At 41.2% G+C, this 15,098-nt stretch overlaps 1 protein-coding gene across 1 annotated transcript; it reads left to right on the forward strand.

Moving 5' to 3' along the window:
* The first annotated feature begins 10,771 nt into the window (after positions 1-10,771).
* klf11b (Kruppel like factor 11b) lies at positions 10,772-14,291 on the forward strand. The gene is made up of 4 exons (XM_061895819.1): positions 10,772-10,990; positions 12,106-12,369; positions 12,520-13,372; positions 13,555-14,291. Exons 1-4 carry the CDS (start codon positions 10,952-10,954, stop codon positions 13,869-13,871), a joined length of 1,473 nt encoding a protein of 490 aa, XP_061751803.1. The 5' UTR covers positions 10,772-10,951; the 3' UTR covers positions 13,872-14,291.
* Positions 14,292-15,098: the final 807 nt, after the last annotated feature.

Consider the following 15,098-nt stretch of genomic DNA (forward strand, 5'->3'; position numbering starts at 1 on the left):
TTTTCATCATAGGTACACTTCAACTGTGAGAGACAGAATGTGAATAAAAAAATCCAGGAATTCACATTGTAGGAATTTTAAAGAATTTATTTGTAAATTATAATGGAAAATAAGTATTTGGTCAACCATTTAAAGCTCTCATTGATGGGAGGAGGTTTTGGCTCAAAATCTCACGATACATGGCCCCATTCATTCTTTCCTTAACACGGATCAATCGTCCCGTCCCCTTAGCGGAAAAACAGCCCCAAAGCATGATGTTTCCACCCCCATGCTTCACAGTAGGCATGGTGTTCTTGGGATGCAACTCAGTATTCTTCTTCCTCCAAACACGACGAGTTGAGTTTATACCAAAACGTTCTATTTTGGTTTCATCTGACCACATGACATTCTCCCAATCCTCTGCTGTATTATCCATGTATCCATTTTGGTATAAACTCAACTCATTGTGGGATTGAACCCAGGACTACGCAGGCCCTTCGTAACTGTTTAATGTGTGTGTGTATATATATATATATATATATATATATATATATATATATATATATATATATATATATATATATATATATATATATATACACATACATATATACATATATATATATATATACATATATATATATATATACATATATATATATACATACATATATATATATATATATATATATATATATATATATATATATATATATATACACACTGTGCAAAAGTATAAATGCAACACTTTTGTTTTTGATCCCATGTTTCATGAGTTGAATTCAAAGATCTAAAACTTTTACTATACACATAAAAAAACTTTTCCTCTTAAATATTGTTCAGAAATCTGTCTAAATCTATGTTAGTGAGCATTTCTTCTTTAACAAGATAATCCATCCCACATCACAGGTGTGGCATATAAAGATGCTGATTAAACAGCATGATTATTGCACAGGTGTGCCTTAGGCTGCCCACAATAAAAGGCCACTCTGAAATGTGCAGTTTTATCACACAGCACAATGTCATAGATGTCGCAATTTTTGAGGGAGCATACAGTTAGCATGCTGACTGCAGGAATGTCCACCAGTGCTGTTGCTCGTGAATTGAATGTTACTTTCTGGACCATAAGCCGTCTCCAAAGGCTTTCAGAGAATTTGGCAGTACATCTAACCGTCCTCACAAGAAACTATATGTAACCACACGAGATCAAGACCTCCACATCCAGCAAGTGCACCTCTAGTCTGCTGTTCGTTGTCGTAACCGACTTGCGTTGGCAAACGCTCACATTCAATGACGTCTGGCATGTTGGAGAGGTGTTCTCTTCACGGATAAATCCAGGTTTTCACTGTTTAGGGCCGACGGCAGACAGCGTGTGTGGCGTCCTGTGGGAGAGCGGTTTGATGATGTCAACATTGTGAATCAAGTGACCTACGGTGGGGGTGGGGTTATGGTTTGGGAAGGCGTATGTTATGAACAACGAGAGCAACTGCCTTTTATTGATGGCATTTTGGATGCACAGATACCGTGACCAAATCCTGAGGCCCATCGTTGTGCTATTCAACCGAGACCATCACTCAATGTTGCAGCATGACAATGCACAGCCCCATGTTGCAAGGATTTGTACACAATTTCTGGAAGCTGAAAACATTCCAGTTCTTGCATGGCCAGCATACCCACCGGACTTGTCACCCATTAAGCATGTTTAGGATGTTGTGAATCGGCATATACGACAGCGTGTTTTAGTCCCTGCTAATATCCAGCAACTTGGCACAGCCTTTGAAGAGGACTGGACCAACATTCAGCAGGCCACAATCAACAACCTGAACAACTCTTTGTGAAGGAGATGTGTTGCACTGCGTGAGGCAAATGGTGGTCACACCAGATACTGACTGCTTTCCTGACCACTCTAAACCCCCAATAAAGTAAAACTGAAAATTTCAGCATGGCCTTTTATTGTGGGCAGCCTCAGGTATGCCTTTGAAATATACTTGATGTTTCGTCAGCATCTAGATGTGCCACACATGTGAGGTGGGATGCATTGTCTTGGCAAAGAGAAAGTGCTCACACACATTTGTGAACAATATTTGAGAGGAACAGGTATTTTGATTATATAGTAGGGATGTAACGGTACACAAAAATTTTGGTTCGGTACGTACCTCGGTATAGAGGTCACGGTTCGGTTCATTTTCAGTACAGTAAGAAAACAACAAAATATAAATGTTTTGGTTTATTTATTTACCAAATTTGTAAACAATGGCTTTATCCTTTTAACATTGGGAACACTATAATAATTCTGCCCACGTTAATCAACATTAAACTGCCTGAAATTGTTGCTCAGATTAAATAAAATGAAATTACTTTTCTTCTACATATAAAAAGTGCAACATTAAACAGTTTCAAGTCAACTCATCAGGCTTAATTTATCACAGCATTTGGGAAGCCTGTAGTTGATTTATATTATGTAAATGTTATATTTTTATCAACATGTGATAGCAGGGACCATGCCATTCAAAGCTTTTCTGTCCGTAAAACACACACACACAGACACACACACACACACACACACACACACACGCACCGCAAAATGAGCTAACGTTACGCTAAAAGCTAATTAGCCTTCACCTCAAGCCAGACCTGCGAGCGAGTTGAGATGCAGTTTAAGTTTCTAGAAGGACAACGGGCTCATAGTGATGTTAGTAGTAGTTGACTGGGAGGTGTTTATTATCATTTGGGGAGAGTACGCTGCTTTATGGTCACCCGCTAAACACCTATCTGCTCGACGCTGAAGCATTTACTACATGCGCTCTGAATACGCACTGCTGATTGGCTGTTACCGCTATATATGTAACCAATCAGGTGGTTGTGTGGGTGGGACAATGCTGGGTGCTGAGACAGAGGCAGAAGAAGCAAAGCAGCTTGTTAAGACTTTAGCTTAGAAACTCGTTCGGTACACCCCCGTACCGAACCGAAACGGTTCAATACAAATACACGTACCGTCACACCTCTAGTAGATAATAAAATATGTATATCTTTGAATTCAACTCATGTAATATGGGAGCAAAAACAAAAGTGCTGCGTTTATATTTTTGTTCAGCATATTTCGATGTTGAATCGATTTTTTAACATTTGGAGGGTTCCAGGAGAATCCAAAAGTAAAAGTTGGTTCCCATTGATGCCCGATGCCCAACACTATCCCTTAGTCCTACCTTGTTCCAGATTGTATAAAAGGCACCTCTGCTTTGGACTCCTGCAGTACTAATGTGGGTTCTTCCGAGGATGTCGTCGTCGCAATGGTTTGTACAGTCCTTTGAGACATTTGTGATTTAGGGCTATATAAATAAACATTGATTGATTGATTAATCTGTATGAAAAGCACACACAATTGTGCCACTATCTTTCTTCACTGGGTTCTGTATAAAAGGCACAGTTGGACTTTATTGTACTACAGGGTTATTCAACTGGCGATCCGGGGGCCAAATCCACACCAATCCACCACACCAGCCCACAAGTTCAGTTCCAAACTTGGAGGACTAACGTTTTTTTAAATAATGTGATTTATATAACTAAGGTTTGTTTACTTTAAATCAGTGTTGTCAAACTTTATATGAATGCTACTTTGCGGTGTTGTGTGGGAGCTGAACGAACCTACCAATCATGGTGGGGTACGGCTCTCGGGGGCGAAACATCGACCAGGATTGTAAGCAGAGAAACATTCATTTACGACAGCGTTGCCACAGAGAGTTTTCTTCCGTGACTGTTTTTTATTGGGCACACTTGGACGTTCGTCCCAGCGCACTGCGTTCAAAACACGTCCAAAATGTTTTTATTTCAAGTTATTGCCCAGCGAGACAATACATGTACATATGTTTCTCTCTGGCAAAATAAGTCAAAGTGAAGCATGTGCGGCATGATAAAAAAAAAAGTAAGGATCTGAATGTAGCATAATGTAGTATGCAGTAACATCGCGACACCTGTCCCTCGGCAATAAGTCCCCGACAACTTGGACCAATTATAGGGTCGCACCATTATTTGTGGTTCAATGTTTTTTTTATTTGTACTGTATTGTCTCACACAATGAACATGACATATATTTCTATTTGATTTAATTAGTTATTTTTCTATTAATACAATTAAAAGCGACAACAGCACTGTGTCAATTTTACTTCTGTTTCCAATAACAATAACACGGGAGAAGTCGCCTTTTTGCATCTACAAATACCATGATGTTCATTTATTTCATGATCAAGTGCAAAAACAAAGGAGATTGCTAACAGAATATTATCCGCCGACTGTCATGCTGCTCTTACAGGACAAAAAAGCGGAAATCATGTTTTTTGTGCATCGAAACGTTTGTTGGCTACACACAACAGTTACACCAAGTGGAATTAAACTATAATTCACAGACCCAAACATGTATTTCCTTATTATTTTTTAACTTGTTTATTTATTTTTCATCTTATTTTTTGTTAAAAAAATATAAATAAAGGCACTTGAGAAAATGGCTATTTTTTTTGCAAAGCTTTTCTGATGCAGCCCAGCCTGACCTAAACTCTCCCTCCCGCAGCCCCCAGGTAATTTGAGTTTGACACCCCTGCTTTAGATGCAGTCATAGTCTATTATTAAACTTTTATAGTTATACTAGTGGTGTTCTTCAAGGTTCCATTTTAGGTCCTCTCCTTTTCATTATTTGGGCTATTCAACTGGTGGACATCAAGTTCAGTTCAAAAAACATGTGAGACTTAGATTTTTGCAGGAGGTCCTAAACAGCAGAGCGTGCCTGTAACTTTGACACCATAAATTGAAAAAAAAAAATCACATGTCTACTGTGGAGGACTCTGGTTATCCGGAATACACAAAATAAGAATAGTAGTGAAGGGATAAGTCTGGCCCCCCCGGTCCTTAACTTTCTGGAAACAATTCAGTTAGATATCCCTGCTATACTGTCATAGTTTGGATGTGATGCAACATTGCATGGAGCCTTTTTCTGCACCAACAGGCAGGTTACTCCTACCTCGCACTCCTGTAACTCTGCCATATCCTGCTGGTCTCAGCTCTGTATAAACAGCGCATATGCATAAAAACATATTTGCTCTATTGCAGACCTGATGTGGCAATTCCACTGAAATTTCTCTATGAAAAAGGCTATGTACAGTTCATGAGCTCAAGCCAACACATTTGTAGATAAACCGTGACGTAAATTATTGACATGTCAGTTGAAAGTGCTTACATCGAAGGGAAGCTGTTGTTATGAGCTTGCCCTGGCAAGTGAAATACGGCTCCATGAGTGGTATATTTAACCCAACTAGGGCATTTCCCTGCAGCCACCCTCAGCCCTCTGTTGACTCCTGGAGTTCCTGGATAGGGGAGGTGTGCATGCAGAGGCCCACATAGGGCCCGCGTAACCTTTCCTCCAGATCCCCCCCCCCGACAAAGTTGAAGCCGACTTCCACACTTAGACCACAAACAGGCTGCAGAACTCTGGAGCAGGCTGCCTATCATGTGTGAGTGCTAACATGTTTAACCCCAAAGCCCCACCCTCCTCGCGTCTGCACTCTGTCACTCTTCCTTAGCCCCGCCATCTTCTCTACAATGCCACAAATACTGCCCTCATTGCTCCCTAAGGTCATGCTTACATTACAGTATGGAAGACACAGGTCTGCAGTGGCAACAGACACCTACCATACGCTGCCGCTGCATGCAGACTCAGCAGTGATGTTATGGCTCAAGTGTGGTCATCAAAGCCTATTTTCCCAAGACAGTGGTTCTCAAACTTTTTCACCAAGTACCACCTCAGAAAACACCTGGCTTTCCAAGTACCACCGTAATGACCAACAATAAAATACAGTTGTGTAGTACGCCTAAAAATGTATTCAAGAAAAGGCACAGGTTTTATTTAACAAGTATAGTTATTATTTGTGGCCACTGTAACTTTACACACCGTTTGAACAGTAACACTGAATATTTATTTAAGTGATTCTTTGGGGTATCATTAGTTGGTACGCCACAGTTTTAGAATCACTGTTCTAAGAGATAATCAGATTGGGTACGCCAGATTTGGTACTAAATAAGCTTTCCAAATGTAATAGTTTGTATTACTGGAGCGTGAAATCGCCGTATTTTTCCGACCACGACCCCTTAAGAAGTATGCCGGGCCATCAAACACGTGTTCTTTTCGTTTGCTCAGTGTGGGTGATGTAACGTCATATGTAGGTCAACACTAACTTTGGGGATTATGAATGCAGGGAAAGAAAGTGGCCCTGTGGGGGTACTTACTAGGGATGTGGGAAAAAATCGATTCGAATACGAATCGAATCCTTTACGTTGTGCGATTCAGAATCGATTCTCATTTTTAAAAAATCGATTTTTTAATTTATTTTTTAAATCAATCCAACAAACCACTACACAGCAATACCATAACAATGCAATCCAATTCCAAAACCAAACCTGACCCAGCAACACTCAGAACTGCAACAAACAGAGCAATTGAGAAGACACAAACATGACACAGAACAAACCAAAAGTAATGAAACAAAAATGAATATTATCAACAACAGTATCAATATTAATTATAATTTCAGCATAGCAGTGATTAAAATCCCTCACTGACATTATCATTAGACATTTATAAAAATTAAAAAAAAGATCAATAGTGTCACAGTGGCTTACACTTGCATCGCATCTCATAACAAGTATAGTTATTATTTGTGGCCACTGTGTCCAATGTTTTCACAAAGATAAAATAAGTCATGTTTTTGGTTCGTTTAATAGTTAAAACAAATTTACATTATTGCATTCAGTTGATAAAACATTGTCCTTTACAATTATAAAAGCTTTTTTTTTTTTTTTAAATCTACTACTCTGCTGGCATGTCAGCAGACTGGGGTAGATCCTGCTGAAATCCTATGTATTGAATGAATACAGAATCGTCTTGAATCCGAAAAATATCGTTTTTGAATCGAGAATAAAATCGAATTAAAAAAAATCTATATATTATCGAATCGTGACCCCAAGAATCGATATGGAATCGAATCGTGGGACACCTAAAGATTCACAGCCCTAGTACTTACAGAAAGTTTTTTTAAACATCATTAGAACAAAGGATGTTGCTTTGTTTATCGGCTATTCTGCAGAAAGGAACAAGGTTTTTCCTTTAAAAAAAACAACAACAAAAACTAAACTTGAATAATACAAATACATTTAAAATATTTAATATATATATTCAATATTTCAAAAATATTGGACTTAAGAGACAGTCTTTACGTCATACTTCCAAACATTAGGGATCAGTCATTAAATCTAAAGTAAGATCAATCCTCCTGTTGGCAAGTTCAAACTCAAATATTGCTCACTTTTTGAGCTTATTAACATTATTTAAGTGTACATGTTATACAAACGACGTGCTTGTTTATCCATGTTTCCACGCGGCAGCTTCGAAAACACAAACAACCAAGAGCGCACTTCTTCTGGTGCTAATGTTGCGTTCAAGTGCTATGGGAAATAGGACGGCTTCGACATTCCGGCAGTGCTCGCTGCTTTTGTAAAAGCAGAGCACTGTTATGAAACATGTCAAATAAACGCTTTCCCCGAATAATTTGATATGGTATGCTGCCAAGAAATATTTTCAAGAGAAGAGGAAGCCATTGTGTATTTGCTTAGGCTATTTGCTTAAGTAACTGACCTAAATAGTTGTTTTGCAGTTGCTTTCATGGGAGTCAATTATTTATTGAGAACTTAGTAGAAGTAGTTTTCATACTATTATGAAATATTTCCACTTGTTAACCTCCTATCTTATAACTATACAGAAGGGGGTTGAAGGCTCAACTCAAATATTGATAGGATCGATCCCAATGGAGGTTTGATGCTGATACCTTATTAAATATAAACTGTATACTAGACCAATGGTTTTCAACCTTTTTTGAGTGATGTACCCCCTGTGAACATTTTTTTAATTCAAGTACCCCCGAACCGGAGCAAAGCATTTTTGGTTGAAAAAAAGAGATAAAGAAGTAAAATACAGCACTATGTCATCAGTTTCTGATTTATTAAATTGTATAACAGTGCAAAATATTGCTCATTTGTAGTGGTCTTTCTTGAACTATTTGGAAAAAAAGATATAAAAATAACAAAAAACTTGCTGAAAAATAAACAAGTGATTCACTTATAAATAAAAATGTGTACTCATAGAAGTAATTATCAACTTAAAGTGCCCTCTTTGGGGATCGTAATAGAGATCCATCTGGATTCATGAACTTAATTCTAAACATTTCTTCACAGAAAATACATCTTTAACATCAATATTTATGGAACACGTCCACAAAAAAATCTAGCTGTCAACACTGAATATTGCATTGTTGCATTTCGTTTCACACTTCATGAACTTACATTCATATTTTGTTGGCGTATTATTAAATAATCTGTGTTGGCCCTGCGATGAGGTGGCGACTTGTCCAGGGTGTACCCCGCCTTCCGCCCGATTGTAGCTGAGATAGGGGGGCGCTGGCGACCCCAAAAGGGAATAAGCGATAGAAATGGATGGATGGATTATTCAATAAATATATTTATTAAGGATTTTTGAATTGTTGCTATTTTTAAAAAATCTCACGTACCCCTTGGCATACCTTCAAGTACCCCCAAGGCTACGCGTACTCCATTTTTGAGAATCACTGTACTAGACTGATACTATTGAAGCAAAAAAGAGTCTGTATCTGCAATACTGACCCTGTATCTACTTTTATCGGATCAATACCAACATTTTTAGTACCCCCACTATCCACAACTTTCCAAAATGGCATTGAAGACTGACCACACCGCCCAAAAAACACAAACCTTTCCTATTTCAAAGAGAACAGTTGCATCAAGTATTCATATCCTACACAATCATTAATCGCTATACTATGTCGTCATTAGACTTGTGTTTGATTCGTATATTTTCAAGTGTGGAACAACTAAACGCTGACAATTTTTTATAAACATTGTATTATAACTATACATAATCAGTCAATAATAGCTATTAAATCATACCACGTACATTAACTTAGGGTTCTTCTTCCATTCACTCCACATATTATTGATATGCTAAAAATCTTTACTTGTTGTTCGGAGATACTTTTTTCAGTTCTCCGTATTGCCTGGTACGCAATTGTAAAATTGACAATAAAACTTTGTGAATATTGAGAAAGTGGATGTGCCTCACAATACGAAGGTCTTGGGTTCGATCCTCAGGCTCTGGGTCATTCTGTGTGGAGTTTGCATGTTCTCCCCGTGACTGCGTGGGTTCCCTCCAGGTACCCCAGCTTCCTCCCACCTCCAAAGACATGCACCTGGGGATAGGTTGATTGGCAACACTAAATTGGCCCCAGTGTGTGAATGTGAGTGTGAATGTTGTCTGTCTATCTGTGTTGGCCCTGCGATGAGTTGGCGACTTGCCCAGGGTGTACTCCGCCTTCCGCCCAAATGCAGCTGAGATAGGCTCCAGCAACCACGAAAGAGAAAAGCGGTAGGAAATGGATGGATGGATGGGTGTGAATGTGAGTGTGAATGTTGTCTATCCGTCTGTGTTGGCCCTGTGATGAGGTGGCGACTTGTCCAGGGCGTACACCACCTTCCGTCCGAATGCAGCTGGGATAGGCTCCACCACCCCAACCCCTCAGTACCCCAAAAGTGACAAGCGGTAGAAAATGGTTGGATGGAGAAAATGTCTCTACGTCTAGGGACGGCGTGGCGCAGTGGGAGAGTGGCCGTGCGCAACCTGAGGGTCCCTGGTTAAAATCCCACCTAATACCAACCTCGTCATGTCCGCAAGACACTTCACCCTTGCTCCTGATGGGTGCTGGTTGGCGCCTTGTATGGCAGCTCCCTCCATCAGTGTGTGAATGTGTGTGTGAATGGGTAAATGTGGAAGTAGTGTCAAAGCGCTTTGAGTACCTTGAAGGTAGAAAAGCGCTATACAAGTACAACCCATTTATTTATCATTTACGATAAAAAACAAGATTCAAAACAATCAAAGCCATCGAACCCAATACTAAAACGATATAACACATCAATAGTTAAAAGCTTTCTTTAAAAAAAATTCAAGTTTTGTTTATTTTGTGTTGATTTGTTTTTTGCTGACCTGTGATACATTGAAGAAATATAATTTAATCCAAAAAAATTGGAAAAAATAAATAAAATTGCAAAATGCAAAGAGAAAAAGATGAATTGATTAACGTGGATCCCGACTTAAACAAGTTGAAAAACTTTTTAGGGTTTTACCAATTAGTGGTCAATTGTACGGAATATGTGCAATCTACGAATAAAAGTTTCAATCAAACAATCAAAAAATATTCATACTAATAATAACTTATGATGACTATAAGTTGCTTTTAAAATATAACGTTGTTTAGATTTTTTTTTTTTTTTTTTTTTTACAAAAAAAGGAATCCAAGTGGCACCCTGCATTCTTTGGTTTGTTTCCCTGTATCGGAACGTTGGCACACTACTTTCCGAACGTGTGTACAGTAGAGCAGCGAAATACATTTTTCCCACAACCCGTAAAGGCAGCATACACTCGATCGACCTTTCGCCCAGTTTAACGAATAGCAGTTCATCGGGTTTACTCTGACACGGCTGACTCTCTAGCCACGCCCACCAACGGCCACGCACCCCGTTTCCTCCAACCGCCCCGTGAGCATGCACTGTCCACGCGTCTGCCGCCCGCTGATTGGCCGCCGCGCTGCACACACTCGATTGTGATTGGCCGAGTGTTGCCGACCGCCGGTGCGCGTTGTGGAGTTTTGTTTTTCTTTTTTCTCTCCGCCCCCTGTTTTACTCACACAGCTGAGAGAAAAAAGGAGCCAGTGGAAGAGGAAAAAGGCACCTCACAGCCCTGCGTGCCTCAGATCAAGCAGCGGGCACCGGGATCGCCGTGTCTCTTTGTTCTCCACCGGCTTTTTTAACAACGCAAAAAGTGACATTTTCACCGCGTTGTTCACTCATGCCGTCCCGGAAGTATATCGAAATGGAACCTCGCGGGGTAAGACGTCTTATTTTTATTATTGGCTCAGCTTCCCACGCCTGTTTATGAATATCAACTGTTGCTTTACCGGTAACTTCTTTTCAATGTTGTCAACACCCAGTTTTAATACGACACACCAGTTTTATGTCGCTTTCGTCAACCAGCCTTTGAATTCCCTTTCACCAACTGCAAAATAACTGGAAAGTAGTCATGTTAGAGCGGCGAATGTCGGGTTGTTTACTGTTTGGAAGTCCTGTGGCAAACCTGCTTTATGGGGGATTTCGCATGGCTCATCTGGGCAGCAGCACGTCACTCTCTGGTCTATATTTGGCCATGGGAGGCGTCTTGGCTCTGGGCCGAGGCAGTGCACGCTGGCCCAGGGCAGTCGGCCCCCTTTCACCCTTTTACTTCATTTAAAAGAACAATGACAGCGCACAATGCCGCTTATTCCTGTACGCCAGTGGTTCTTAAATGGGGGTACGCGTGCCCCTGGGGGTACTTGAAGGTATGCCAAGGGGTACGTGAGATTTATTTTTTAATTCTAAAAATAGGAACAATTCAAAAATCCTTTATAAATATATTTATTGAATAATCAACAAAATATGAATGTAAATTCATAAACTGAAAAGAAATGCAATATTCAGTGTTGACAGCTAGATTTTTTATTGGACATGTTCCATAAATATTGATGTTAAAAATTTATTTTTTGTTAAGAAATGTTTAGAATTAAGTTCATGAATCTAGTTGGATCTCTATTGCAATCCCCAAAGAGGGCATTTTAAGTTGATGATTACTTATATGTGTAGAAATCTTTATTTATAATTGAATCACTTGTTAATTTTTCAACAAGTTTTTAGTTATTTTTCTATCTTTTTTTCCAAATAGTTCAAGAAAGACCACTACAAATGAGCCATATTTTGCACTGTTATACAATTTGATAAATGAAAAACTAATGACATAGTGCTATATTTTACTTCTTTATCTCTTTTTTTCCAACCAAAAATGCTCTGCTCTGATTAGGGGGTACTTGAATTAAAAAAATGCTCACAGGGGGTACATCATTGAAAAAAGGTTGCGAACCACTGCTGTACGCCATCATTGTTTACGCCACCGCTGACGCTTCTTCCTTCCAGACCGTGGATGACTGTGGGTCAAAGCGGAAGAGGCATGACACCGAGCGGTCTGTCACCAACAGCTACTCTTCCGGTTTGGAGTACACCGATCTGGAGGCTGCCGAAGCGCTGGTGTGCATGAGCTCCTGGGGTCACTTTGTCGGTGGCAACAGGCCGAACCCCTGCAAGCCGAGACCCCTCACCCCTGCCTCAGATTCCTGCGACTCCCTCCTGCCCCCGGAGCTCCCAGAGCCCCCCAAAGACTTTATGTCTCTTTCTTCTCTGGTAAGATTGATGTGACGTTTGACTGTTTATGCAAGGGGACTAACGGCTTAAAATATGTTTTGAAGGGGGGGTCATTAAAAAGTCCAAAGAGGACCACTTAAGCTTGTTTAGATTGTCCTCCTAATTCTTCTCTCCTTTCTCCCTCAACAGTGCATGACTCCGCCTCATAGCCCCATCTTTGCAGAAACCTCATCCTCCAGCGCTGCCGTGTCCTCACAATGCTCCAAAGCCTCCCCCTCCCTCCCCACTCTGCCGCAGACCTGTAGGTCTATGGCGACCAGCGTAATTCGCCACACGGCAGACAGCTCCCCCTGCCAATACCACATTCCAGCGGCCCCCAATTTAGAGAGAGGTAGAGTTATGGAAACGGCTGCGACGCTGCAGCAGCGGCAGAGCATCACCCTGGCGGAAAAGATAACCACACCCCCGTCTCCTCCTCCTCCAGCTGCTTTAGCCGCTGGTCCTTTTCCAGCCTCTTTGGACAATGTCTCTGCACTCATTCCTGTCAGCACTCAACAGCAAAACAGCCCTGCAAACCTAACCCCACCTCCAGTCAACAGCCCTCAAATCTTCTGCCAGATGTTCCCCTTTCCCAGCCAATCAGGCATAATATCAGCCTTAATCCCCAGTGCGGTCCAGACGTCCCGGGCCCGGACTGCCTCCACGCCCATTCTCCCTCAGCCCGCCACCTCAAACCCCGCCCACGTGCAGCAGTCCCTCATTGTAGGCTCGGCGGTGCCTCAAGGTACGGTGATGCTGGTCCTGCCCCAGTCCTCTGTCTCCCAAGCCTCGCATGGACCTCAGACTGTCATGACCCTAGGCAACAACAAACTCCTCCCCTTGGCACCGGCCCCAGTTTACGTACCCACCGGACCTGGCGGGAGCACGGCGGCCTCAAAGATGGACTTTTCCAGACGGAGAAACTACGTGTGCAACTTCCCTGGCTGCAGGAAGACGTACTTCAAGAGTTCGCACCTCAAGGCTCATCTTTGCACACACACTGGTGAGTATTTCTGCGTGGAAGTCACAAGAAAGTGGAATTCAGTGTTACGACGGCAGCATCCTGTTTGTTAAAATTCCTTTTATTTCAGCAGCGGACGAGAGTGATCTCATTGTTCTAGCTTAGTCATACATTGATATTTATTTATGAGCGCATAGTGACTCCTTCTTTTTGGCCTGTTTTAGGGGAGAAGCCCTTCAGCTGCAGCTGGGATGGCTGCGAAAAGAGGTTCGCCCGCTCCGATGAGCTCTCCCGTCACCGGCGAACGCACACCGGCGAGAAGAAGTTTGTGTGCTCTGTGTGCGACCGGCGGTTCATGCGCAGCGATCACCTCACCAAACACGCCCGGCGCCACATGACCGCCAAGAAAATCCCCACCTGGCAGGCTGATGTTCGAAACCTGAACAAGATGGCCGCCGGCAAAAACCCTCCAGCCAAAGCCACCGCCACCAGCACCAACCTCGCCACAATCAGCATGCTGGTACCTGCTGGCTCTCAGTAGGCAACAAACACCTCATTAAAGCAGGGAGCGGCCTGGCACAAAATGGCTGTCTGACTCATGGAAATAACAAGAAAAAAATGCACTGGACCTTTAAATCTCGACTGCTCATTTGTACATGTTCACGAAAGGATTCTTTTGTTTCATGGATGCACTCTTCTGCCAAAGCCTTTGTATGACTTTGCATTTTATAATCTCCAACCCTTTCCACAGTGTTTTTATTAGTTGTGACACTAATACGTGAATGTATTGATTGTTTTGTTGTGTGTCCGATTTTGCGGGGGAAACGTTGCTATATAAACAATGTAAATATGAATATGTAATCGGCATTACTATGATTATACCTTAATGATTACTGCATACCTCTGTCTTTCATATTATTTAATACATATTTGTAATTAAAAAGATGGCTCATTTACTGTTCATTATGTCCTCCTTTTCTATTTCTACGGTGTCAAATCTAGGAAAAACAAGGTGTGACCTCAAAACTTGAGTCAGCAATTCACTGCCCACATCCTGCTTGTCACACTGTTCTCCTTTACCGACTTTTTTTTTAGTCTGAAGCTTGCTGGCCTCCTCCGTGATGTGCTGACGAGTGTGTGGGATATCTTCCTGCTGACTGCATAATTGTGTTATTGGTGTTATAAAAGCTGGTTTTGTAAGACCACAAATAGAAGTTATGTCTTGTTTATTACAAGACTGCTTAATGAGTCAGGGCAGATCAACCGTGGAGTGTGTTTAATTCCATCATTGCTGTAAACAGATGGGAACTGATCATTTATATAACTACACGGATAATTCTAAACACAAGTATTAAGGAGTGTAACAACATACAAATGAGAAGAAAACTATCATAGTATTAGACTCTAGCTACTGTATACTGTACCAGTCAACATTTGACACATTTTCTCACGCAATTCAATCGAATGGTAACCATTTTTTTTAAACTCGTACTGTCCACCCATGTATTTTAACATATAATATTGAATACTTTACATTTGAAATTATATAACGAAATTATTTGTGCGTCATCTTACCATTGACGCTTCTTCCTGGTTCACCCTAGTAACAGTCCCCTCCAACCAATCAGACCAGAGAGAAATATGAACTGTGGGGGGCGCGACCAATTATATCGCTTGCCTTCGCATCCGCCCCTTTGCCTTACTGACCGACTTACTCGCGGGTTGGTTGTGCCCGGAAAGAGCGTCAAACAGCGACACCTGTTGGTAA

The sequence above is a fragment of the Nerophis ophidion genome, linkage group LG03, assembly GCF_033978795.1.
Source record: "Nerophis ophidion isolate RoL-2023_Sa linkage group LG03, RoL_Noph_v1.0, whole genome shotgun sequence".
Lineage (NCBI taxonomy): Eukaryota > Metazoa > Chordata > Actinopteri > Syngnathiformes > Syngnathidae > Nerophis > Nerophis ophidion.